This window comes from Planococcus citri, chromosome 4, assembly GCF_950023065.1.
Source record: "Planococcus citri chromosome 4, ihPlaCitr1.1, whole genome shotgun sequence".
In the NCBI taxonomy this organism is placed as follows: Eukaryota; Metazoa; Arthropoda; class Insecta; order Hemiptera; family Pseudococcidae; genus Planococcus; species Planococcus citri.
In genome coordinates, this window is record NC_088680.1 from 38,085,948 (window position 1) to 38,106,524 (window position 20,577).

Consider the following 20,577-nt stretch of genomic DNA (forward strand, 5'->3'; position numbering starts at 1 on the left):
GAGGGCAAGTTGAAAAAAAGTGGTACCTAGTTGAGTTTTTTCAAAAATACACCTTTTCGCTACATTGAAAGAACTCGACTACAACTTCTTTTTTACATGTACTCTGGATTTAAAAACTAATTCACATTAGGTTTTATTTTTATTATAACTTAACTACGCTACCTTATTGATTATTTTGCAGAAATTGAAGGACCTTTCCTAACGTGTACACTTTTCAAGGATAACTCCGCATGCAACGCGATATGCTCGATAATGGGTTCAATTTATGGCGAGCCCATAAACTCAGGGACATGTACAAACCAAGACTGCAATTGCAATGTACCACCAAACGCCACCCTCGAAGACTACTGGAAACTAAAATTTGACTTTCCGGGTATTCTGCGAACAATTCGTAAAAATAATAATCTATCTAGTAAAATTTTCGATGTCCTGAAGATCCCACACCAAACACCACAACAAACTAAACAAAATCTTGCATCACTATTAACTCCCGAGCAACTGAAAAATCTTCGCGTGAAAAATGAAATGCCTCAGAAACTATTCAGAAAATACGGCTCCCCGAATCTTGTCGCTATTCAGAAATACGTCAGTGAGAAGCTGAAATCTCTTAAAACACTAATTAAATGCGAAGACTACAAGAAATTATTACTCAAATCACTAGATGATGCGGATGAGGATACATTCAACCACTTCTTGCGCACAATCCGTCAATCAAAAAATAAACTTTTGAACCAAGTTCTCGACAAATACGTAAGTGATCATGAAATTGACGAGTCTGAGACGCAGTCTGATGATGAAGGAGAGATATCAATGGTTGGTATTTTAGATACCACCTTGATCAACGAAATTATCAAATCAGTACCTCGTAAGATCCAACCAGGTGCTCGTGGTAAATCATCTTCAAAATTACCTTCATCGCGTTTCAAATCAACCCAATCAAAAGAAAGTGTTGCCAAAAAGCAGAATAGCAGTTCCAGCTCATCTGGAACAACTTCCAATGACAAACGTATCATAATCGATAAAAATCTTATTACTTTGAAAAGATTCAATCAAACACGAGTAGCTCGTTTCAAAAAAAGTTTCATCGGATACTTAGTTTGGGATAAATGTTGGGAGGAACCTGCTGTCTATCAGGTTTGTACAGCTCGATACCCCCGTGGAGAATTTTTTAGCTGGCGCAATATACTACTAAAACAAGTAATTGATATTGATTTGAGAACAACTTCTCCTGGTGTCGTAGGGCAAACATGGAAATTTGACGGCATTGGTATTGAATTACTACTAAGTGCAGATGGTAACAAAACTCAGTCTTGGGGTTTTCCAAGCGGTTCCCAATGGGAGTACAACGAATCTCCTGATGGAGAAGTTATTCAGCACTGGGTAGGTAAAGAAGATTGGAAAGCTGTAGAGTACAGTAAATCGTTTATGGATGCGTGGTGTGCTGAGAATGATTCCTACTATAATGTGGGGGGAGAACCCTGTATCATCTACTGAGGACGATTCGGTCGCAACGCGAAAATCGATTTTATGTAGATACTTATTATAATTTGTATGTAAATTAAATGATACCTAATACATTATTTTGAAGCATGAATGTGTCTTTAATATGCACTACATATACGGAAGTAGATGCATGTCACAGCACAATCTGAATTAGGAACTAATTACATGGGATATATCACACTCACTCAGTGGAAAAAATTTTTGAGCAACTCGATTGTTATTCAGTAAGAACCACATACTCGTAATTTTTTTGTTGAAAAAAATCCATCAAGTTCGTTGTGTTGGCTGCTACACCACGACGCCACCACCAGACCGAATTTACATCTACTAAATTTATTGATGATAGTTCAAAGGCCACTCTGGAGCCTTCAGAAAATTTCCCGGGTTATCAGCTTTCCTAAAAACACGCATAAAGGACTTCAATATAATTCAGTACCAGCAAAATTTGCATTTATTGGCCGTTGCTATGATCTTGGGTCAATTCAGACATATTTTTCAAAATTCATTCTTACCTGCCCACGTTGTTATTTTTCTGTGGGAATTTATTGAAAATAAAAAGTTAGCGTCAATTAGGTAACTCATTGAATAAAATATTTGTTTACTTCTTTTTAAACAAAATTCACTACTTTCACTACCTGTTAGATATCCTGCTTAGACATAATTCCATGCACTGAATTTCTTTTTTCGATTTTTAGCATTTCTATCAAAAATCGAAGTTAGATTTCGATTAGATCGAAAGCTAACTCGAATATTATTCAAAAGAAACCACATATGTAGGTAAGGTACTCGTAATTTTTCTTGTCAAAAAATCCATTGCTGCTACACCACCAGTCCACCAGCACTAGACCGAATTTTGACTTCTCAAACTGATTGATGGTACAATTCCTTCACGACTATTCGGAAGCCTACAGAAGATTCCCTTAGTTTTCAACTTTCTTAAACACACGCATAAAGGGCTCTGATATAATTCAGTCCCGTGATTTTTTGGGTCAATTCAGGTACAATTTTTCAAAATTCATTCTTACCTGCCCACGTTGTTATTTTTCTGTGGGAATTTATTGAAAATAAAAAGTTAGCGTCAATTAGGTAACTCATTGAATAAAATATTTGTTTACTTCTTTTTAAACAAAATTCACTACTTTCACTACCTGTTAGATATCCTGCTTAGACATAATTCCATGCACTGAATTTCTTTTTTCGATTTTTAGCATTTCTATCAAAAATCGAAGTTAGATTTCGATTAGATCGAAAGCTAACTCGAATATTATTCAAAAGAAACCACATATGTAGGTAAGGTACTCGTAATTTTTCTTGTCAAAAAATCCATTGCTGCTACACCACCAGTCCACCAGCACTAGACCGAATTTTGACTTCTCAAACTGATTGATGGTACAATTCCTTCACGACTATTCGGAAGCCTACAGAAGATTCCCTTAGTTTTCAACTTTCTTAAACACACGCATAAAGGGCTCTGATATAATTCAGTCCCGTGATTTTTTGGGTCAATTCAGGTACAATTTTTCAAAATTCATTCTTACCAGCCCACACTGGCCCTTCTGAGCTTTTAACTAAACCTCACTACAACCGACTCTCGTGAAGATAATGTTCCCATTATACATTATATTTTGTAGGCGAGGAACTCTGGTCCACTCCTACCATCTATGTACAAAAAAAAGAGTCATTGCTTCATTGCAATTATTTGAAAATTTCATTTCAAGACAGCAAATGCAAAATCTGAAATTCAAGACACAATATTCTGCTCATTCGAAAGAAACAAAAGTTACCGCGGCAAAACGGTAAAAAGTTTGAAAAATTCACTCATCTTGAGATATTCTCAGTGAGTATAAGAATGCATGCGGTATATAGCACAGCAACATCAGCAGGTTTCATAAAAATCGCGAGGAAATCAATCAATTTCCGATGGGAATAGGATACCCATGTTTGTTATACGAGTACTTACTACCTATACCTATCCACAAAATTAACCTCATTAAACTACCTATCTTTTATGGCAGCAAAAAAATGTGGCCAACTTACTAACCCCTTTTTAGCTCACTATACTTGTATTCATCAGAAAATTGTCCAACAGAAGAAAAATTGAAGAAGTATTCAAAACTTATGCCGGCCACCAGGTAAATTTTTAAATGGTGAATACGTTTTTTAAAAAATATTGACGACTTTTTTAAATTTCATTTCTCAACAAAACGGCTAAAATTTAGTCGAATTTCGGGAAAAGCAAATGAATACTATCCAATGTTTGACCTCCAAAAATGATTGGTCACAATTTCGAGCTATTCTAGAGCTTCCAGTAGAATTCTATGACCTTGATATTTTTTTGAATCCCATAAAAGTAGTCTCAATAGGCTATAAACTCAGCGTCTATAGCTATACCTAAAATTAATCGTTCTTGGTGATCGTATTGATCAGTTTAGGTACAAGTTTTCAAACTTGTCTTCAATCATTTTTTTTTTTTTTTGTAATTACCTGTAGGTATTTCAAAAAAATGATAGTCATTTTTTTTTAACGAAAATGTAGATAGGGGAGACATTCCGAGATATTATTTTTCATTTTTAAGAATAGTTTAAGCCAAGAACAATAGATTTGCATGTTGAAAATAGCTGGGAACTGAATTTCTGCAATCTAAAAGGTTGATTTTTTTCGCTTCTCATTGGTTTAGTTGTCTAAACTTTATTCATGATAAAAAATGAAATGAAAAGCGACGTGTCCTGCTCATTTGAGAACGCATTTCATTAATTATAGGTATACAAAATACCTATCTCTCCTGGTACCGTACCACTCAATCAAGAAAACATATGTTTTGTTAATAATCTTTAGGTTTTTGTGTCACTACCTACTTCATTAAGTAATTGCAGCTTTAAAATTACATGCTCATCACTCATTCCGTTTCATTTTCTCAACAGTAATTTAATAAATAATGAAAAGAAAATTTTAGCAAAAGTGTGAACATATTTCTTTACTTTCACAAATTTTAAAACATTTGAACGTGATAATGAGCACACATGTTTTGTAATTGTAATAACCTTTGCATTCACGTCAGGACTTCAAGTAATTATTGAAGCTGTCACCATTTCACCGTCGCCTTACAACCATATTCAAAAAATTACAAGTGCTCGTGATGAGTAAGTAAATAATATAACGAAATAATCGTCGAAATGACCTTGAAAACATTTTCAAAGAATCGCGTAGGAGTTTTCTGATTGGTACAAAAAAATATAAAAACTTTCTCGCAGTACATATTATTTTATCATAAATTTTTTTTACCAAGGTGTTGAAAAATATTGAACGTTACCAACATGAAAACGTCACTCGCGGTCGGACTTCTTTTGATGGCTTTTTTAATAGGTAAGTGAACTACTACAAAATCATTTATTTCGAATTCTTGCACTGGATAATACCTACCTACTAATTTTTGAAATTTCAGTTCGTACAGCCGGTGTTGCTTGCGAAACGTCTTCTGGACAAGGAATATTGAGTGGTCAACAGTCCGATGGGGACAAAAGTGCCCAAGATTCTGGTAAGGGGATCGTTAATATGTAGATATAAATAATAGTATGTACTTGGTGCAACTAGGGAGATCGTGAATATATTTTTCGTAATTAAGGGAGAAAATCACTAGTTTGTCTGCCGAGCGATTAGCGAGCGGAAGATAATGTAGAGGATTATCTCCCTAGAAACGTAAATTATTATAATTATTCGCAAATACATGCTTACGATGAAACCCCTTCAAAATATTCGCAACGACAGTCTACTGAATTTAACCCTTTATTGACCGAATCACAAAAAAGTTGAGCATTCAAAGAAAAATCATTTTGGAAGATCAGTTTTAAAAAAACTCAAATCCTAAATTTCCAACAAAAAAATGACTATAAATTAGAAATTATTAAAGATAATTAAACAATGTGAGTAAAAAACATTGGTCAAAAGCACTTTTTGAAAATATTTTTTTAAAAAGTAATTAATAAGAAAAAAAAAGGTTGTCTGGCAGATCACAAGTTAAGCAAAAATAAAAACGTTGAAAAAGAAGTTCCTTTGATCAAACAAATGAAAAAAAATTCAGTCCGCTAAAAGAGCATTTTCATCAAGTCATAAAATCTTGTTGGAAATCGGGCCGACATACTACCCAAAGTCTGGCGAAATTTACAGCTTTGTAGTAGGGGTAACTAACAATAAAAACATTTTTGCTTTGAAGCATGAGATGTAGGTAGCAAAGAATTTTCTTAGATTTAAAAAAAAAAGTAATCCACCACTTAAGCAGATGTTTGAATATGAGATGAACATAAAGGAAATAGTACATATAAGTAGTAGGCGAAAATACAAATTCATTAGTTCAGTTTGTCATTGCGTTCACGCCAAGGATTAGAGTTTTTTATTTTTTTTTTATAAATTTCTCCCTTTGTTCATCTTCATATTCCAACATCTGATTGAGTGGGAAAGCATAACCAGAACTCCGGACTAGTCGCTGAATATCAGAGTTGAAAAAAGTACCACCCCCTCGCCCGAAAACAAATATTTCGAACAACAGGTACAAAAATTACATCTATTGCAAAATTTGATTTGTAGAGGCACACATGAAGGAATTGAACAAAGAGGATGAAGCCGATGACGAAAGTAAACAAGACGACGAAGAAGAAGAAGAAGAAGAAGAAGATGAAGGTAATTCAAAACTATGTAGATATATAAGATCATTTATGAACATCGGTTCAAAACCATCTATCATTTCACAGCAACTGAAGGACCTCACTTAACGTGTACACTTTTCAACAATGACTCTGCATGCAACGCGATGTGCTCGATAATGGGCACAATTTATGGTGAACCAGTAAGTCCAGGGACCTGTGTAAAAAAAGACTGCAGTTGCGATGTACCACCAAACGCCACCCTCGAAGACTTCTGGAAATTAAAATTTGACTCTTCGGATACCCTGCAAAAAATTCGTAAAAATAATAATCTATCAAGTAAAATTTTCGATGTGCTGAAGATCCCACACCAAACACCACAACAAACTAAACAAAATCTTGCATCACTACTAACTCCCCAACAACTGAAAAATCTTCGCGTGAAAAATGAAAATTCTCAGAACCTATTCACAAAACACGGCGCACCGAATCCTGTCGCTGTTCAGAAATACGTCACTAAGAAGCTGAAATCTCTCAAAACACCACTTAAAAGCAAAGATTACAAAAAATTATTACTCAAATCACTAAATGATGCGGATGACGATACATTCAACCACTTGTGGCACACAATCCGTCGATCAAAAAATAAACTTTTGATTCAAGTTCTCGACAAATATGTAAGTGACCACGAAATTGACGAATCTGAGATGCAGTCTGATGATGAAGGAGAGATATCAATGGTTGGTATTTTAGATACCACCTTGATCAACGAAATCATCAAACTAGTACCTCGTAAGATCCAACCAGGTGCTCGTGGTAAATCGTCTTCAAAATCACCCTCATCCGGCTTCAAATCAATCCAATCAAAAGAAGAAAGTATTGCCAAAAAGCAGAATAGCAGTCCCAGCTCATCTGGAATAACTTCTAATGATAAACGTACCATAATCGATAAAAATCTTTACACTTTAAATGGATTCGATCAGACACAAGTAGCTCGATTCAAACAGGGAATAAAGGGACAGAAAACTTGGGATAAATGTTGGCAGGATTCTGATGTCTATGAGGTTTGTACAACTCGATACCCCAGTGCAGAATTCTTTACTTGGCGCAAACTGAAACAAATAACAGAGATTACCATGAGAAAATCTACCAATGGTGACGTGAGGCAAATATGGAAATTTGACGGCTGTGGTTTCGAATTAGAACGAAAAGCGGATGGTAAAATCATTCAGCATTGGGATTTGCCCAACGGTTCCCATTGGGAGTACGTTAAATCTCCTGATGGCGAAGTTACTCAGCAATGGGATGGTGAAGAAGATTGGAAATCCGTAGAGTACTATAAATCGTTTATGGATGCGTGGTGTGCTGAGAATGCTTTCTTCTATAATGTGGGAGGAGAACCCTGTATCATGTACTAAAGGTGATGCAGTAGTAATTCTATGAAACCTGATTTTATGTAGGTATTATAATTCGTAAATTAAATGACCAATACAGTATTTTGAAGCATGAATGTGCCTTTAATAAGTAGTGCATAAAATGCGTATTATTGCATGTAGATACAATATGTCACAACGCAATCTGAATGATGAACTAATACGTAGTTACTTACATGAGAGGTACCACACTCAATCAGAGAAAACATTTTTGAGCAATGTAAAAATCACCTAAGAAGGCGAAATATGCCTTAAACAAAATAATTCCAAGCACTGAATTTCCTTTATACTCGTACTTATCGATTTTTTGCAATTCTATCAAATATCAAAGTTTGATTTCGTTTACCTAGATCGAAAGCCAACTTGTTTTTTATTCAGAAGGAATCACATACTCGTAATTTTTTCTGGTGAAAAAATCCATCAAGTTTGTTATGATGGCTATACTATACCACTATAGGTCACCACCGGACCGAATTCAGACCTAACAAATTTATTGATGATAGTTCACGATTATTCTGAAGCTTTCAGAGGATTTCCTGACTTTTTAACTTGCCTAAAAACACGCATAAAGAGCTCTAATACAGTACCAGCTAACTTGAATTTATTTGCGGTTTCCGCGATCTCTTGGGTTAATTCCGGGATGATTTTTCAAAATTTATTCTTACCTGTCCACACTGGCCTTTTTCAGTGGGAATTTAAGTATTTGAAAAAAAAATTGATCAATCAATTCACTGAATAAAATCTAAAAATCATCTCTATAGTACTTCAAACCTGTATACATTCGGAAAGAGAGAGTCTAAAATTTAACATTTCAGCTTTCTGTTTCAATTTAATCAAATTTTGAATCGCCGCCCGAACACGTAAGACCCAAGTCCTGCAGGTGAATTTAGCCAGCGTTGATTCGGTAGAGAAGATTGGAAACTTTTAGAAAACGACAAATTATTTATACCTAGATTTGTGGTGTGCCCAAAATGATTTACATATGGGAGAAGGAAATTATATCATTTACTGAGGATGACGTAATACAGTTCCATGAAAATGTTGCATGACAGCAACCAGAATTTTAATTTAGGTATTTATATTAATTAATGAATGAAACAAATAATATATAGGCCGATGACATTTTGAATTGGTTGCCCATCAAATTAATTAAAATGTGCCTTTCGGAATAAGTTGGATAAGAAATTGAAACATTATTTAGGTACAAATTGTTTGTAAATTGACTCAAAAGTTAAAATCGATCCCACATTCTTTAATTACTAATACTTAGCCTATTAGATCAGTGATCCAAAATTATAAAAAAATACATTCTGAAAAATGAAAATTAATCATTAGATACTTGTGGAATCTCTGTTGTTTTTCCCAACTCCATCATTAGAAAAATCCTGTATAACAATCGACTGAAAATTCAATACATACGTCATACGTCATAACATGAATCATTGAAAAATCATTCATAAAATCGATAAAAAAAATAGGGTACGTTGATAGGAAAATATCTCGTTTATAAGAGTAGGCATGATGCGTCAAATTCACATTGATTTTCAACCATGTCACCATCACACAAGTCCTTATACGCGGGACATTCCTGATTGTAAAGCAGATCTTCGTTCACAGCTCATTTATCTTCATCTCATTAACGATGTTAAAGTCGAGAAAAAAAATTAAAAGACGACTTTTTACACATGGTGTGAAGGTATTTCTTTGATTACTTACACAATGGTTACGGTGAAATTCTCACTCAATCAAGAAAACACATGTTTTGTTAATAATCCCTAGTTTCGTGTCACCACTTCATCAACGCCTCACAGCCATATTCAAAAAATCAAATACATTGAAACCTACTGATGAGTAAGCGAATAATAAAACGAAATAATCATCGAAACGACCTTGAAAACATTTGCAAAAAATCCCGTAAGGAATTTTCTGGTAAGTACAGTAAAGATATAAAAACTTTCTCACATTCGTATTTTACCTATCATACAATTTTTTTTACCCATGTGTTGAAAAATATTGAACGCTACCAACATGAGAATGTCACTCGAGTTCGGACTTTTTTTAATGGCTTTTTTAATAGGTAAGTGAACTGCAAAATAATTTATTTCTGATTCTTGCATTGAATTATCATTTTTCAAATTAAAATTATTTGTATAGCCGGAGTAGCTTGCCGAACATCTTCTACACATGAAACATTGAATGGCCGACAGACCGATAGGAACAATAATTCCCCAGATGCTGGTAAGATTACGAATGAATCAATTTGATTAGCGAGTATATACGATAAAACTTCTTAAACATTGTCTTCCACACGTTCGTTACAAAAATCTTACGAATTTAAATACGTAAATTTCCAAAACGTGACCAGAACCTCGGGCTAATCTTTGAATGCGAGAGTTGACTCTCAACCTCCCCTTCCTACACCTCATATGCAATGCTTCGAATTACATAGTAGGTACAAAAAATTACATATACTGCAAAACTTGATTTGCAGAGGCAGAAATGGAGGAATCAAACGAAGAGGAAGCCCACGAAGAAAAAGTAGACACCGAAACAGGAGAAGTTGAAGGTATGCATTTCAGAAATACGAGTACATAAAATCACATGAACATTGAAACTCCCTTCAATAACATAAATCATTATTTCGCAGAAACTGAAGGACCACTCTTAACGTGCACACTTTTCAACGATGACTCCGCATGTAACGCTATGTGCTCGATGATGGGATCAATTTACGGCGAACCTGTAAATTCAGGGACCTGTATAGAACGAGATTGCAACTGCGATGAACCATCAAACGCCACCCTCGAAGATTTCTGGAAACTAAAATTCGACTCTCCGGATATTCTGCAAGAAATTCGTAAAAATAATAAACTATCTAGTAAAATTTTCGATGTCCTGAAGATCCCATACCAAACACCACAACAAACCAAACAAAATCTAGCATCACTATTAACTCCCCAACAACTGGAAAATCTTCGCGTGAAAAGTGAAGATACTCAGAAACTATTCAATGAAAATGGAATCCCTGATGCCGTCGCTGTTCAGAAGTACGTCACCGAGAAGCTGAAATCTCTTCAACCGCCACTTGAAGCCAAAGATTACAAGAAATTATTACTCAAATCAATAGATTATGCAGATGAGGATACTTTCAACCACATCTTGCACACAATCCGCCGATCAAAAAATAAACTTTTGAATCAAATTCTCGACAAATATGTAAGTGATCACGAAATTGCAGAGTCTCCGATGCAGTCAGATGATGATACAGAAGAATCAATAGTTGATATTTTAGACACCGCCCTGATCAACGAAATCATCAAACCAGTATCTCGCAAGATCCAACCTGGTGCTCGTGGTAAATCGTCTTTAAAATCACCCTCGTCGCGTTCCAAATCAACCCAATCAAAAGAAAATACTCCCAAAAAGCAGAATAGCAGTTCTAGCTCATCTGGAAAAACTTCAAATCGTAAAAGTACCAATATCGAAAAAAAACTCTACACTTTGAAAGGATTCGATCAGACACAAGTAGCTCGATTCAAACAAAAAGCAAAGGGAAAACAAAACTGGGACAACTGTTGGAATGAGGTCCATGTCTATGAGGTTTGTACAACTCGATACTCCTTTGTAGAATATTTCACCTGGAAAAACATGAAAGAACAAATTGTTGTTGAAATGAGAAAATTCAACAATGGTAACGTAGGGCAAACTTGGAAATTTGACGGCTGTGGTTTCGAATTACAACGAAAAGCGGATGGTAAAATCATTCAGTATTGGGATTTGCCCAACGGTTCTCACTGGGAGTACATTAAATCTCCTGATGGTGAAGTTACTCAGCATTGGGAAGGTAAAGAAGATTGGAAATCTGTAGAGTACTTTAAATCGTTTATGGATTCGTGGTGTGCTGAGAACGGTTCCTATTATAATGTAGGAGGAGAACCCTGTATCATGTACTGAGGGTGATTCAGCTGAAATTTGGCGAGAACCGATTTTATGTACCTACCTAGATATTACAATTTGTAAATTAAATTACTAAAAATATAATTTAGATGCATGAATGTGCCTTTAATAGTACCTACTTACATACCGATGTACCGTAGATGCATATTTTTGAGCAGTAGGTATATGAGAATCACCGAAGAAGCCGAAATATGCCTTAGACAAAATTCCAAGTACTGACACTTTAAGAGTTTCCTTTTTCGATTTTTAGCATTTTTATCAAAAATCAAAGTTTGATTTCATTTAGATCGAAAGCTCCCGCACAACAATTGTAGACGTCGACATTTACATCGACTACGTTTTTTTCCAATCATATGATGGAAAAGTGATCAATTAATTATTTAGTAGGAATCTTCTGTCCATACAAAAGCCAGGTAAATAAAAATTTTCGAAATTTTCTCATTATTTCTGATACCTCGACATGCCATCTCGACATGTAGATGTAATATTCGATGCTCGAAATTTACATCTACAACTATGTCGACCAATTTTTCAGAATTAAAATTTCTGTTTTAGTGTTTAAAATTTTAGTAAACATTCAAAAATATGATCTTGTTCAATGTGGAAAACAAATTTTTTAGGGAATTGATGAAATTATTCACTTTTCCGCAGTTTGGAGATGTAGATGATATGATGATATTGTGGATGTATTTGTTGATGTCGAATTTCACATCAACATTAACATCGACATGTATGTCGACATGAAAATGGATTAGTTTAGTACTCGCAGATAAAGTATTGCACCATCTTTGATATAAGGGATTTCTGTTGAACTTCTTGATTATACAGACTTTTCGTCTGTACTTCTTCGGAAGTGGACTTTGCATCGATGCTGTTTTCAGCGCTAGCAATAGCCACATCAGAGGAAATAATTTTTGGGGAAAAAATTAAAAATTTTTAAACTCAAATTCTATAACTTAACGAAGCAGGAGGTCGACATAAATTTCGATGTGAATGTCGATCCATCCACATCCGTCACTTTTGGATGCCCCATGTCGATGTGAATTTCGACCCTATGTGGAGCCATTTGTTGACACGAATGAAGATCAACATCAGTCGACAATTACATCGACAATTAGCTCGACACAGGGTCGAAATTCACATCGACATGTGGCATCCAAAAGTGACGGATGTGGATGGGTCGACATTCACATCGAAATTAGCATGGCCATGTTGTATGGGCTAACTCGATTTTTATTCAAAAGGAACCACATACTTATCTCCTCGTAATTTTTCTTGTGAAAAAAATCCATTGCTGTTACACCTTCAGACCAAATTTAGAGTTTGCAAACTGATTGATAGTAGGTATGGAAATACGCAATTTTTGGTTATGAAAAGAAATCATTTCAAAGTAACTACTCAATTTATTAACTCTTAAAGACTCAGGCAAATCCTGAGATGTCATGAAAAAATACTCTCAATTTCCTGAATAAGATCATCACAAGTATCACTTTTACTCACAGTTCACCCCCCAGCCCCTCGAAGCCACTTCGGAAATGATAGACTTATTTATTTGATTAAGTATCCTCCAAAATAAAAGAAGCAAAAAACCCAATTGGGTCAATTTTGGAACCGAATGATATAGTTTCATTAGATGTAATGAATGAGTGAAAGCATAATTCCAAAGAACATCTCACCCCTTTTTGGGAGGGCAAACATTGATAAAAGTTGGGAAAAAATACAGGGACCCATGCCCCATTTTTGGATGAACATATTGATGGATGAACTTTCACAAAATGAAATCAAGAAAGGTGTGTGCAGGGTGGACCAGAGCGTTTTTTACAAATTAAGGAAATATTCTCAAATAGGCTTGAAATGACAGAAACAAAAATTGAAAGGAACACAAATGCTCTTAACGGGACATAAGTATGTTCAGAAAATCTACAATCCACCCATCAAATCTGTTTATCACACCGTGGATATTCTTTCTCGATATTTGTCACCAAAGCAGTAGGATTGTTTTTCTGTAGAAATATCGAAATAGGTTTATCTACCATTGTGAAGAGCTTTACGCAGTCCAACTGCAGCACTCTCTGGCATTTCATAATATTCAAGCATTCATGAAGAGGTCACTATCCCTCCTCGATCATAGATAGTGTATGTAGTTCTACATACATAATGAAAATTGCACGAGCAGAAGTCGTCTTTTCCAATCATGAGATTGTGTCCAGTTTATGACAACTAGATTAAGGGAATTTGAGTTTCAGTAAAAAGCTTTCAACTGCTGTTCAACCACAATGTATTCATGCAGAGGTCAATAATCAACCTTCGATGGGATACCTACTCATGTTTGTTATCTATCCACAAAATTAACACCTGCAAAACGATCTTTTATGGCAGCAAAAAAATATGACCAACTTACCAACCTTTATGTTAACTTACTAAATTTGGATTAAATAGAAAATTGTCCACTAGACAGAAAAATCGAAAAAGCATTCAAAAATATGCCACCAGGAAAATTTGTAAATGCTGATTTTTTTTTTTGAATTTTGATGAATTTTTCAAATTTTATTTCTCAACAAAAATACTAACATTTTACCGAATTGCGGAAAATAGCAAAATTTTGATTTACACATACAATGTACATCCTTGTTTAACCTCCAAAAATGATTGGTCATCTTGTCCAGTAGAATTCTATGATCGTAATATTTTTTTTAATTTCATAAAAGTAGGATCAATAATTATGCTACAAATTCAGCGTCTATAACTAAAATTAACCATTCCTGGTGATCTTATTGATCAGTTTAGGTACAAGTTTTCAAACTCGTCTTCTGTTGAGTTCAATTAATTTTTTTGTGATAAGGTAAGTATTTCATGAAAGTAAATAAATAAACAATAGTTAGTTTTTATAAACAAAATACTGTCGATAGGGGATAAATTCCGAGATATTTTTCATTTTTTTAATTGATAGTACGTAGATAAAGAATAGTTTAAGCCGATACTAGTTCAGTGGCAAAATGTATATTTTGGGCGATAAACGGCAAATTATGATAAAGCTTTGAAATTTGGTATGATGAACAAGGACACCAACAGAAAATTTTTAAGCCCGGGAGGCAATCGCCAAGTCCCATAGGAGGGGAATGGGGGTGATTTAGGGGAGGGTTCAACCCCCCATTTTTCCAAATGTGGCTAACGGGGCCATATTGGTGTCAATTCCATATGATTGAACCCCGCTGAGTTCGAAAATACCATTACTTTCAAAATCTGAGGAAGAGGCATGCCTCAAATTTGAGATTTTCTGAGTGAAGTTTTTGCATTTTTCTCAAAAAAACCCCAAAATTACAGTTTTTTAACCCTGGACGACACGCTGACCTTTCATCGACATTTTTATGGTCATTTTCGGATTCTACAGGTCAATTACAATGCGAATCGACCATCAATACTTTCGCATACCTCTACTGTGGGTGTACAGAGGTGTCTAAAGGGGTTAAAAATTGACGTTTTTTCGGCATTTTCTCGCAAAAATCGGGGGTTTTGAACTGTGCACCGGATACAATTAGCGGGAGAAGGTTCTAATGTCGATTTTCGAATACTACAAAGCAAATGCCATCGAATAAGACTCGGAGGCACTTTTTACACCCCTCCTGGGAAGTAGTAGAGGGGGTCAAATTTGACCCTTATCTTGCTTATGTTGAATCAATTTTAGAAATAATGTAATCAACGTAAGTGTACATTTTCTTACTACCGAGGTGATGATGTTTGCATCAATGTTTTTTGTACCGTCGAACCCAAATTTGCGATGATTTTTTCGATTCCAAGGGGAGGGGGTGAGACCATATAGGGGAGCGGGTCTATTTTTCACAAAAAATCGACATGTATATCAAAATGTAGGTTTTCAAGGACGCTGATTTCAGAAATGCTATCAGTTTTTCATTTTGGTTGAAGCTAAGGGGATGATACTGCATTCAACGTGTGGGGATGAAATTTTTCACAAAAAATCGACATGTATATCGAAATGTAGGTTTTCAAGGATGCTGATTTCAGAAATGCTATCGATTTTTCATTTGGGTTTAAGCCAAGGGGATGATACTGCATTAGAGAAAAGATAGCTTGTGCTACTCATACAATTTTTGACAAAATGAGAATTGCTTTTTCACTTCATTGGGAGTTATAAAACTATTTTTCCAACTTTTCCCTCGGTTAGCTTTCTCAACCTCATTCTCACATTATTCTTATGAGAGGTCTAAGCGTGCATTTACATGGAGATAGTGTCTTTGGAATGAAAAAAGGAGATATGAAAGGCATTGTTAAATTATCATGATTGATTATGAAATACTAAAATCATATTCATGATGCACAAATTTTTTACTCCACAATTTTCATTCTAAAAAATCTTCATCTGGTAACTAGCTACTCACGTAAATACCACGAATAATCGGGAATGTTTGAACAAAATTATGTCGAATTATTTATTCAGACTCCCACTTCTCTGAGCCGGAACACAAAACGTAATTGAAAGAAAAAGATTGATGTACATGGCGATTTTTTGTGAAAAATTTCATCCCCCACCTCTCGAATGCTGTATCATCCCTTTGGGATCGACCAAAATGAAAAACTGATAGCATTTCTGAAATCAGCATCCTTGAAAACCTACATTTCGATATACATGTCGATTTTTTGTGAAAAATTTCATCCCCACACGTTGAATGCAGTATCATCCCCTTAGCTTCAACCAAAATGAAAAACTGATAGCATTTCTGAAATCAGCGTCCTTGAAAACCTACATTTTGATATACATGTCGATTTTTTGTGAAAAATAGACCCGCTCCCCTATATGGTCTCACCCCCTCCCCTTGGAATCGAAAAAATCATCGCAAATTTGGGTTCGACGGTACAAAAAACATTGATGCAAACATCATCACCTCGGTAGTAAGAAAATGTACACTTACGTTGATTACATTATTTCTAAAATTGATTCAACATAAGCAAGATAAGGGTCAAATTTGACCCCCTCTACTACTTCCCAGGAGGGGTGTAAAAAGTGCCTCCGAGTCTTATTCGATGGCATTTGCTTTGTAGTATTCGAAAATCGACATTAGAACCTTCTCCCGCTAATTGTATCCGGTGCACAGTTCAAAACCCCCGATTTTTGCGAGAAAATGCCGAAAAAACGTCAATTTTTAACCCCTTTAGACACCTCTATACACCCACAGTAGAGGTATGCGAAAGTATTGATGGTCGATTCGCATTGTAATTGACCTGTAGAATCCGAAAATGACCATAAAAATGTCGATGAAAGGTCAGCGTGTCGTCCAGGGTTAAAAAACTGTAATTTTGGGGTTTTTTTGAGAAAAATGCAAAAACTTCACTCAGAAAATCTCAAATTTGAGGCATGCCTCTTCCTCAGATTTTGAAAGTAATGGTATTTTCGAACTCAGCGGGGTTCAATCATATGGAATTGACACCAATATGGCCCCGTTAGCCACATTTGGAAAAATGGGGGGTTGAACCCTCCCCTAAATCACCCCCATTCCCCTCCTATGGGACTTGGCGATTGCCTCCCGGGCTTAAAAATTTTCTGTTGGTGTCCTTGTTCATCATACCAAATTTCAAAGCTTTATCATAATTTGCCGCTTACTTACAGTTTGCCACTGAACTATACTAATCGATTTGGATGTTTAAAATAGTTAGAAACTGAATTTCTGCAATCTAAAAGATACCTACATTTTTTTCGTTTTTCATTGGTTTCTCTAAACTTTATTTATGATAAAAAAATGAATTGAAAAATGACATGTTCTGCTCATTTGAGAACGTAATTCATCAAATTATACACAAAATATCCCTACAGTAACATTACCTACCACTCAATCAAGAAAACACATGTTTCGTTAATAATCTTTAGGTGTGTGTCACTATCCACTTCATTAAGTAATTGCAGCTTTAAAATTACATGCTCGTCACTCATTCCGTTTCATTTTCTCGACGGAAATTTAAAAAATAATGAAAAGAAAATTTTTGCAAATAAGTGAGCATATTTCTTTACTTTTACAAACATTAAAATATTTGAACGCGATCATTACAACACACGTTTCGCTTCATCAAAGTCTCACAACCGTAGGCCTATTCAAAAAATTACATAGATACTCGTATATTGAAACCTACTAATGAGTAAGTAAATTATATGTACAACGAAATAATTGTCGAAACGACCTTGAAAACATTTGCAAAAAAACCCCGTATGACATTTTCTGGTATAGGAAGTTAGGTACAGAAAAAATATAAAAACTTTCTCGCAGTACATATTTTATCATACATTTTTTTTACCAAGGTGTTGAAAAATATTGAACGTTACCAAAATGAGAACGTCAGTCGCGTTCGGATCTTTTTTAATGGCTTTTTTAATAGGTAAGTAAACTGCAAAATTATTCATTTCTAATTTTTGGATTGAACATAATTTTTAAATTTTCAATTTGTACAGCCGGAGTAGCTTGCGAAACGCCTCCTGGACAGGGAACATTGAATGGTCAACAATCCGATACGCAGACAAGTGCCCAAGATTCTGGTAAGAGGATCGTCAATACATACAAATAAATTATTATTATCAATCATTATTATTCGCAAACACAATGAAACCCCTTAAAAATTGTCTTCCACACAATTCGTTACGAAAGTCTACTGAATTTGAATACGTGAATTTCAATATCGCAACCAGAACTGTAGTTTGATCACTGAATATAAGAGTTGAAAAAAGACCCCCCCCCCCCCATGAAAACCAATGTTTCGAACTCTAGAGACAACAAATTACATCATTCTATTCCAAAACTCGATTTGTAGAGGCACAAATGAAGGAATTAAACGAAGAGAAAGCCGATGAAGAAAATGGACTGAAGGGAGAAAACGAAGGAGAAGACGAAGCAGAAGACGAAGGAGAAGAAGAAGAAAAAGGTAATTCAAAAACACATACCTAAAATCATACGAATATCGGAAAGACCCTGGTATACTTCTTAGTAGTGTAGAACTTGAATACCACTTTGTTTTTGCAAAAATCGTGATAAATCGCCATAAAGCACATATTAGCATTTAGAATTTTTTTTTTGAAATTTCGAGGGCAAGTTGAAAAAATTGGTAGTTCAGTTCTCGCAAAAATACACTTTTTTCACATTATAGGAAGAACTTGATTACCACTTTTTTTCTACTTGTCCACCTACACCATTAAAAAGCTACTTTATACGGTCGACGCAAAAAAAAATTACTATTGTGATAAATCATTGTAAATTAGTCCCCTTTAGAAGATTTTTTTTTGAAATTCCGATGACATGTTGAAAAAAAGTGATATTCAAGTTCTACAACACTACCAAGCCGCTTCAAAAACATATATGTATAATTTCACAGCAACTAAAGGACCTCACTTAACGTGCACACTTTTCAACGATAACTCCGCATGCAACGCGATGTGCTCGATAATGGGTACAATTTATGGTGAACCAGTAAGTCCAGGGACCTGTGTAGAACAAGACTGCAATTGCGATGTACCACCAAACGCCACCCTCGAAGACTTCTGGAAACTAAAATTCGACTTTCCGGGTATTCTGCGAACAATTCGTAAAAATAATAATCTATCTGGTAAAATTTTCGATGTCCTGAAGATCCCACACCAAACACCACAACAAACTAAACAAAATCTGGCATCACTATTAACTCCCCAACAACTGAAAAATCTTCGCTTGAAGAACGAAAATCTTCAGAAACTATTCAGAAAACACGGCGCACCGAATCCTGTCGCTGTTCAGAAATACATCAGTGAGAAGCTGAAATCTCTTAAAACACCACTTAAAAGCAAAGATTACAAGAAATTATTACTCAAAACACTAGACGATGCGGATGAGGATACATTCAACCACTTCTTGAACACAATCCGTCGATCAAAAAATAAACTTTTGAATCAAGTTCTCGACAAATACGTAAGTGATCACGAAATTGACGAGTCTGAGATTCAGTCTGATGATGAAGGAGAGATATCAATGATTGATATTTTAGATACCGCCTTGATCAACGAAATCATCAAACCAGTACCTCGTAAGATCCAACCCGGCGCTCGTGCTAAATCACCTTCAAAATCAACCCAATCAAAAGAAAATACTCCCAAAAAGCAGAATAGCAGTTCCAGCTTACCTGGAAAAACTTCTAATGATAAACGTACCATAATCGATAGAAATCTCTATACTTTGAACGGATTCGATCAGTCACAGGTAGCTCGATTCAAACAAGGAATAAAGGGACAGAATACTTGGGATAAATGTTGGAAGGAAACTGATGTATATGAGGTTTGCACGACTCGGTACTCCTTCGCAGAAATATTTTTCTGGCATAATACGAAACAAGTAATTGAGATTACCTTGAGAAAATCCACTAATGGTAACGTAAGGCAAATGTGGAAATTTAACGGCTACGGTTTAGAAATACAACGAACATCAAATGGTAAAATCACCCAGTATTGGAATTTGCCCAGCGGTTCCTACTGGGAGTACGTTAAGTCTCCTGATGGTGAAGTTGATCAGCACTGGGAAGGTGAAGAAGATTGGAAATCCGTAGAGTACCTTAAATCGTTTATGGATTCGTGGTGCGCTGAGAATGGTTCATACTATAATGTGGGAGGAGAACCCTGTATCATGTACTGAGAGTGATTTAGTCGTAATTCTACGAAAACCTATTTTCTGCAGGTGTTTTTGTAAATTAAATGTGTAATACAAATACATACATTATTTTGAAGCACGAGTGTGCCTTTAATATGTCGTAAATACTAAACGGTACATTATAAATGGATGTAGGTACCTACACGTGAAAACGCAATCTAAATGATGAACCATCTACGTAGAAGAGAGCTGGGGTATCCCAATCAGCAATGTAGAGTCATATTGGAATACTTTTTCAAATTTTTAGCACGATTCCCATCTAAAATCAATGATTGATTTCGTTGAGCTGGGAAAGCTGTAACTCGATTTTGATTTACCTAAGAACCACGTACACGTAACTTTTATGGTGAAAATATCGGCCACCACCACACCGAA

The 20,577-nt window shown here is 35.3% G+C and overlaps 3 protein-coding genes across 3 annotated transcripts; all 3 read left to right on the forward strand.

Annotated features, from left to right (window-relative positions):
• The first annotated feature begins 4,665 nt into the window (after positions 1-4,665).
• On the forward strand, positions 4,666-7,646 carry LOC135844630 (uncharacterized). The gene is made up of 4 exons (XM_065362877.1): positions 4,666-4,866; positions 4,946-5,038; positions 6,085-6,177; positions 6,249-7,646. The coding sequence occupies exons 1-4, from the start codon at positions 4,818-4,820 to the stop codon at positions 7,556-7,558; spliced, it is 1,545 nt and encodes a 514-aa protein (XP_065218949.1). The 5' UTR covers positions 4,666-4,817; the 3' UTR covers positions 7,559-7,646.
• Positions 7,647-9,504: 1,858 nt separating this feature from the next.
• Positions 9,505-11,628, forward strand: LOC135844219 (uncharacterized). Its single transcript, XM_065362367.1, has 4 exons — positions 9,505-9,650; positions 9,728-9,811; positions 10,065-10,139; positions 10,221-11,628. The coding sequence occupies exons 1-4, from the start codon at positions 9,602-9,604 to the stop codon at positions 11,525-11,527; spliced, it is 1,515 nt and encodes a 504-aa protein (XP_065218439.1). The 5' UTR covers positions 9,505-9,601; the 3' UTR covers positions 11,528-11,628.
• Positions 11,629-17,637: 6,009 nt separating this feature from the next.
• On the forward strand, positions 17,638-20,227 carry LOC135845479 (uncharacterized). Its single transcript, XM_065364059.1, has 4 exons — positions 17,638-17,914; positions 17,988-18,071; positions 18,344-18,454; positions 18,902-20,227. The coding sequence occupies exons 1-4, from the start codon at positions 17,866-17,868 to the stop codon at positions 20,185-20,187; spliced, it is 1,530 nt and encodes a 509-aa protein (XP_065220131.1). The 5' UTR covers positions 17,638-17,865; the 3' UTR covers positions 20,188-20,227.
• Positions 20,228-20,577: the final 350 nt, after the last annotated feature.

Excerpts from the sequence above, each read along its gene's own strand:
- LOC135845479 (XM_065364059.1), top strand. The coding sequence starts at position 17,866 with ATGAGAACGTCAGTCGCGTTCGGATCTTTTTTAATGGCTTTTTTAATA. Across the intron at positions 17,915-17,987 it reads TTTAATGGCTTTTTTAATAG|CCGGAGTAGCTTGCGAAACG; the intron begins GTAAGTAAACTG and ends CAATTTGTACAG. Across the intron at positions 18,072-18,343 it reads GACAAGTGCCCAAGATTCTG|AGGCACAAATGAAGGAATTA; the intron begins GTAAGAGGATCG and ends CTCGATTTGTAG.
- LOC135844219 (XM_065362367.1), top strand. The coding sequence starts at position 9,602 with ATGAGAATGTCACTCGAGTTCGGACTTTTTTTAATGGCTTTTTTAATA. Across the intron at positions 9,812-10,064 it reads CAATAATTCCCCAGATGCTG|AGGCAGAAATGGAGGAATCA; the intron begins GTAAGATTACGA and ends CTTGATTTGCAG. Across the intron at positions 10,140-10,220 it reads CGAAACAGGAGAAGTTGAAG|AAACTGAAGGACCACTCTTA; the intron begins GTATGCATTTCA and ends ATTATTTCGCAG.
- LOC135844630 (XM_065362877.1), top strand. The coding sequence starts at position 4,818 with ATGAAAACGTCACTCGCGGTCGGACTTCTTTTGATGGCTTTTTTAATA. Across the intron at positions 5,039-6,084 it reads CAAAAGTGCCCAAGATTCTG|AGGCACACATGAAGGAATTG; the intron begins GTAAGGGGATCG and ends TTTGATTTGTAG. Across the intron at positions 6,178-6,248 it reads AGAAGAAGAAGAAGATGAAG|CAACTGAAGGACCTCACTTA; the intron begins GTAATTCAAAAC and ends ATCATTTCACAG.